The sequence below is a fragment of the Nicotiana tomentosiformis genome, chromosome 5 (assembly GCF_000390325.3).
Source record: "Nicotiana tomentosiformis chromosome 5, ASM39032v3, whole genome shotgun sequence".
Classification (NCBI taxonomy): domain Eukaryota; kingdom Viridiplantae; phylum Streptophyta; class Magnoliopsida; order Solanales; family Solanaceae; genus Nicotiana; species Nicotiana tomentosiformis.
In genome coordinates, this window is record NC_090816.1 from 13,909,062 (window position 1) to 13,915,791 (window position 6,730).

The 6,730-nt window shown below is 35.6% G+C and overlaps 1 protein-coding gene across 1 annotated transcript; it reads left to right on the forward strand.

Moving 5' to 3' along the window:
* Window positions 1-2,157: 2,157 nt before the first annotated feature.
* Window positions 2,158-5,145, forward strand: LOC138891947 (uncharacterized). Its single transcript, XM_070175637.1, has 4 exons — window positions 2,158-2,671; window positions 3,434-3,657; window positions 3,923-4,136; window positions 4,697-5,145. Exons 1-4 carry the CDS (start codon window positions 2,158-2,160, stop codon window positions 5,143-5,145), a joined length of 1,401 nt encoding a protein of 466 aa, XP_070031738.1.
* Window positions 5,146-6,730: the final 1,585 nt, after the last annotated feature.

Genomic DNA, 6,730 nt, shown 5'->3' on the forward strand with positions numbered 1-6,730 from the left:
GCAGTTCTAAAGACTCCTTCTATCTTATCTTAGTTGTGTATTATCTTTATAACAGATTGAATTTTATTCAGACCATTATTTTTATTATCCTAGTAGCTCGTGCACTTGTAACACCACATTCGGGGATGTATTTTGATGATTCGGTTGTTGTGGTCTTCCGCACTTTATTTCAGTAATTGACTTTCGCTTAAATTGATTTGTTTTAAAATGGTTACGATTTTTCTAACGTTGGCTTGCCTAGCAAGTGAAATGTTAGGCGCCATCACAGCCCCCAACCCCCAGCCCACCCCCCTCTTGCACTTTCTATTAGTATCAGAGCTAGTCTCACACTTTTTGCTTAACCGCTTATGGGAAAAGATCATGGCAAATCAAGTAGCTGTTGGAGCACTCTTTCAAGAAGGAACGTCACAAGTCATGCCACCATATTTCAATGGACAACACTTTTCTCACTGAAAAGTGCGAATGGAAATTTATGCAAAATCCTATGATGTCAAAGTATGGCGCGTTATCAAAAAGGGTAACTATCCACTACGAGCAGAAGCTCAACCACCTGTTGATCCTAAAGATATAGATGAATGTTCGGACGAGAAAATAGTGGTTGTTCAGGTCGATGCTGAAGCATGAACTTACTCTATAATGCTATAAGTTGAGAGACGTATGAGAAATCTCAAGTTGTGATACAACCAAAGAAATGTGGGACAAATTGGAAATCGCTTATGAAGGAACCAGTAAAGTGAAAGAAACTCGGATAAACATGTTGGTTCATGATTATGAACTCTTCCAGAAGAAAGAAGGAGAATCCATTGAGGAAATATTTGCAAGGTTCAGCAAAATCATTAACAATCTAAAAGCCTTTGATAAACCCTACTCAAGTGGTGATCAAGTTCGAAAAATTCTAATGAATCAACTTACCACTTGGCACACAAAAGTAGTCACACTCGAATCTCAATATCTAAACAAACTTTCAAATAATGAACTATGAGGAGATCTTATGGCATTTGAGAAGACCCATCTCAAGAAAACAAATCAGGAAGCAAAGAAGAAAACAGTTGCCTTCAAAGCTACAACTGAAGAACCTAAAAATGATACTGATGATGACCCAGAAGCTCTTGAAGAAGAAATTGCCATGGTATTAAGAAACATGGATGGATTAATGAGAAGGTATAGAAACACAAAAAGTGGAAGGATGCCATCCAAGCGAACCAGGCAATACAATAAACATGAAAAGAATGATGGAAAGTGTTATGAGTATGGAAGGTATGGGTATGTTCAAGCTGAATGCCCAAATCTTAAAAGAAAAGTCTCTAGAGGATTTAATAAAAAAAAATCCTTCGGAAGCTGGAGTGATGAAGATAGTTCATAACACTAAGAAATAGAAAATATGTGCTTCACGACCATCTTGGAAAATGACGTGAACAGATACTCTGACTGTTGGACTGATGAAGATGCATTAGACGATAAATGCAAAGAAGATACTAAGAATTATTTCATGGCACGAGGTGAAACAATCGAGGTAAGATCCTATAACTGTGATAGTTGTAATGAATGGCAGGATATCCTTAACCTTACCCTAAAGAAGTCTCAAAAAATGTTGAATGAACTAAGGAGACTCAAGTGGGAAAAGAAGGACTCAGAACCTAAACTTAAAATCTGTGAAATCGAAAGAGATGTACTTCAAGATGAAGTTTAGGAATTGCAAATACAACTTAATGGTATGCGCAAGTCCACCAGTCACAATTCTGTCAAATCTAACCAGGCGACTTATAAGTCAACTAGAAAAGGACTGGCTAGAACCGAGTCCACAAGTACTAAAACAAGTGGGAGATCAAAAACCGGATCAACCCCTATGTCTCATTACTGTAACAAAGTTGGTCATAAATACTCATTTTATAGATTTCGTAAATCAAATGTCTCAGGATGGATTTGGAAATCCAAAAACAACCTTGATTCTAGCAAAACTAACCAAAAGGACCTAAGCAAGCTTGGGTACCTAAAAGAAGGTGATAATTCTATTTTGCAAGAACACCACAAAAAGAATTGTAAAGGAAAATAGTATTTAGACAATGCGTGTTCCAGTCACATAACATGTGACAAATATCTATTCAAAAAAGTCACAAAACTAAATTGAGGAAATATTAAATTTGGAGATAATTCAAGATGAAAGATAGTTGGTACTGGCACGGTTCCATCAGCAATAATTGTGATATTACAGAAGTATATTTATTGGATGGACTCAATTACAATATTCTAAGTATAAGTCAACTGTGTGATTTGGGGTACGAAGTTAAATTCAAGAAAACGGGATGTGCTATTGAAGATGAGGCATATAAGATTATTCTTCCTGGTAAAAAGTATGGAAATATCTACATTCTTGATGGAATTAAAAATCTAGATAGTCATATCTGTTTAGAATCCATATCCGATGATCCATGGCTCTATCATAAAAAATTTGGTCATGCTAGCATGCATCTAATTGAAAACCTCTCCAAATATGATTTAGTTATTGGTCTTCCTAAACTTAATTTTTCTAGAAATCATGTATGTGATACATGCCAAATTGGTAAACAAACTAAAAACTATTTCAAAACCAAGGATATTGTGTCTACTACCAAGCCTATACAATTGCTTCACATGGATCTGTTTGGACCTATTAGAACTTCCAGCATTAGAGGTAAACGATATGCTTTTGTTATTGTTGATGACTACTCACGTTTTACATAGGTGATTTTCTTATCTCATAAAGATGAAGCAGTGAAAAGTTTTGAGATTTTTTGTAAAAGAATTGAACGAGAAAAGGGGCATCTTATAGCAACTAATCAAAGTGATCATAGAGGATAATTTGAAAGTAGAATCTTTGAAGAATTTTGCAAAGATCAAGGATACACTCATAATTTCTCAACACCTAGGTCACCACAACAAAATGGTGTGGTTGAACATAAGAATAGAACTCTGCAGGATATGGCAGGAACCATGATACTAGAGCATTCTCTCCCAAATCATTTTCGTGTAGAAGCAGTTAGCACAGCTTGTCACATTCTCAATAGGTGTTTAATTCGACCTATTTTGAAGAACACTCCATATGAATTATGGAAAGGTAAATAACCCAAAATTAGATACTTTCATCATTTTGGAAGAAAATGTTTTGTCCGTAACAAGGGCAAGGACAATCTTGGTAAGTTTGATCCAAAGAGCGATGTAGGTATATTTCTCGGCTACTCGAATAACAGTAGATCTTTTAGAATCTATAATAAGCATACCCTATGCGTAGAGGCATCAGTTCATGTTATTTTTGATGATAATGACACTATGGACGAGAAAGTAAATTTTATAGGTGATGAAGAGATCAACCAAAATCAGCCAAAGATTAGTGAATAGAAGACTTCAAAAGAAACTGCTGACAATACGACTGAAATCCCACAATCGACTAATGAAGACATCAATGAGCACAATCAACCTCAGAATGAGTCGACTAATAAATGTACTGAAGCAGTACCAAATGAGTGGAGAAGCGAACCAGAATATCCTCAGAAGTTCATCATTGGAAACCCAACTGATGGGATGAAAATAAGAGGAGCTTTAAAGAAAAAGGCCAACATCACACTCATGTCTCAAATAGAGCCAAAGAAAGTTAACGAAACCTTGAAAGACTCAAGTTGGGTATAGGCTACGCAAGAAGAACTTTATTAATTTGATAAAACTCAAGTTTGGACATTGGTGCACAAACCAGCAAATGCAACAATCATAGGAACCAAATGGGTATTCAAAAATAAACTAAATAAAGAAGATAAAGCTATCTGGAACAAAGCAAGGCTAGTCTCTTAGGGTTACTCTCAATAAAAAGGAGTCAACTATGATGAAACCATCGCTCCGGTAGCACACTTAGAATCAATTCGTATGTTATTAGCAAATGCTTCTTTTAAAGGTTTTAAATGTTTTTCAAATGGATGTTAAAAGTGTGTTTTTAAATGGCTTCATTGATGAGGAGGTTTATGTTAAACAACCTCCTGGTTTTGAAAACTCACAGTTTCCTTATCATATGTTTAAATTGACTAAAGCTTTCTATGGGCTTAAGAAAGCACCTAGAGCTTGGTATGAAAGACTAAGCTCATTTTTGGTTAGTCATGGATTTTTGAGAGGTAAGATTGGCACTACTCCTTTATCAAATGATCATCTTCTAGAATCTCATTATTCAAATGTATGTTGATGATATTATATTTGGAAACGCTAAGCCTGTTTTATGAAAGGAATTCTCACATCTCATGCAAAGTGAGTTTGAAATGAGCATGATGGGAGAATTAATTTCCTTCCTTGGACTCCAAATTCATCAATCATATGAAGGGATCTTTATTTGTCATACAAAGTACACAAAGGAGCTAATACAAAAATTCGGAATGGACAATGCCAAGGAAATTGGGACTCCCATAAGTCCAGCTACATATCTTGACAAAGATAAAGAAGGGAAAATAAGTAGATGAATCAAAATATCGTGGAATGATCGGATCTCTACACTATTTAACTGCTAGTTGTCCTGACATATTGTTTAGTGTATGCAGATTTTCCAGGTTTCGAGCAGCTCCAAAGGAGTCACATTTAACTACCGTGAAATGAATTATTAGATACCTTATTGGAACTACTTCACATGGATTATGGTATCCACATTTTAATACTTTTAAGCTTGAAGGTTTTTCATATGCAGACCTTGCCAGTGATAAAGATGACAGGAAAAGTACAAGTGGAACGTGTCAATTGCTTGGCAAATCACTTATTTCTTGGAACAGTAAGAAACAAGGATCAATTTTACTATCTACAACTGAAGCTGAATACACTGCCAATGGGCAATGTTGTGCTCAACTACTTTGGATGAATCATCAATTAACTGATTATGATATTTCGTTTAAGCCTGTTAAAATTTTCTGTGATAATTCTAGTGCGATATGTCTTTCAAAAAATCACTTGCAACATTATAGAGCAAAGAATATAAATATCAAACTTCATTTCATTAGATACCATGTTCTTAAGGGCGACTTTGAATTATCTTTTGTTAACACGGAAAATCAATTAGCTGATATTTTTACTAAGCCTCTTCTAGAGGATAGGTTTAAAACCCCTAGGGAATTACTTGGCCTTATTACCTTGTCCAAATAAGGCTTTAATTTTTGTTTTACTTGAAAGATTGCATGTCAAAATAGCTTTTGGTAAAATTCTTTTATTACTGTGCTACTTTATTATTGCTGCATGTTGATGTCACGACCGAAAATCACACTTGTCATAATGGAGCCTATCTCAGTACTAGACAAGCCGATAACATCAATAACTCATATTTTTCTTTTAAGTTTGAAAACATAATAATTTGACTTTAATTAAAGAACTCACAATTACATATACAAATATACTCCCAAAACACGGTGTCACTGAGTACATGATCATTTATACATTACAAGTATGGAAAAACACTATCTATAATAGTCTGAGATCAAATACAGTAAACAAGGAGATAAGGAAGGAGAGACAAGGTCTGCAAAATACAGCAACTACCTCTGAATATCTAGGAAATCAATTGTGCGAAAGAATCAACACCCACTATTTTCGGGATCACCTGGATCTCCACACGAAGTGCAGGGTATAGTATGAGTATAATCAACTCAGTAAGTAACAATAATAAATAAAGAACTGAAAGTAGTGACGAGTTTCACAGGTAAGTCCAAATGCAGCAATTTCCAACATAAAAGGGTAGGCATGCTTTCAAGTTCAACATCCACAGTAACTACATATCAGCTTTGACTAAAACAAAAATAATGTCTTTCCGAAATTTCCAAAATAGTGATATATGACAGCTGAAATGCAACAATAATGAAATCAATGCATCCTCTTAGAGTAACAATCAATTAGTCCTCACATTCACTCCACAGTCACTCTTTTCTCACAGTCACTCATTCCTCACATTCACTCATTCCTCTCAATCACTCAGCACTCGACACTCGCCACTCTCACTCAGTAGGTACCTGTGCTTACTGGGAGTGTGTACAGACTCCGGAGGCGCTCCTTCAGCCCAAGTGCTATAACAAGTCAATCATGGAATAAATTAATATAACATGTTGCGGTGTGCAGCCCGATCCTATAAATATCCTCACAATTAGGCCATCGGCCTCCCTCAGTCATCAACCTCTACAGTCTCTCGGGCTCTCAGAAATCATGATAAGCAGCCCAACAGCAATGATGTGATGCATCAATAATGAATGAAAGAGACAGAGATGAAATATGCGAGTAAAAATTGTGGCTCAGTATGAAACAACAATTTAGTAGATAATTCAACATGTACACGACCTCTATGGATCCCAACAATGTCAACACATAGTTTAAACATGGTTTATAGATTAATTTCTCTACATACGTGGAAATATATACGGATATCAACAGATTATTTAACTACACAATTCTATGGAATTGACCAAGTCAATATTTTTACGGTGCACGCCTACACGCCCGTCACCTAGCATGTACGTCACCTCAAAACCAATCACATAACACATAATCCGGAGTTTCATACCCTCACGACCAAATTTAGAACCGTTACTTACCTCAAACCGTGTAATTCTTTATTCTGTAATGCCTTTGCCTCGCGAATCAGCCTCCAAACGCCTCGGATCTAGCCATAAATAATCCGATTAAGTCAATAAAAATTATAGGAATTATTTCCATAAGAAAATACAAATTTTCCATCAAAATCCGA

Bases quoted from the DNA above. Each gene is read 5' to 3' on its own strand.
- LOC138891947 (XM_070175637.1), top strand. From the start codon at position 2,158: ATGAAAGATAGTTGGTACTGGCACGGTTCCATCAGCAATAATTGTGAT. The intron at 3,658-3,922 runs GTATAGGCTACG...CTTCTTTTAAAG, and splicing joins CCTTGAAAGACTCAAGTTGG to GTTTTAAATGTTTTTCAAAT. The intron at 4,137-4,696 runs GTAAGATTGGCA...TTTCATATGCAG, and splicing joins TAGTCATGGATTTTTGAGAG to ACCTTGCCAGTGATAAAGAT.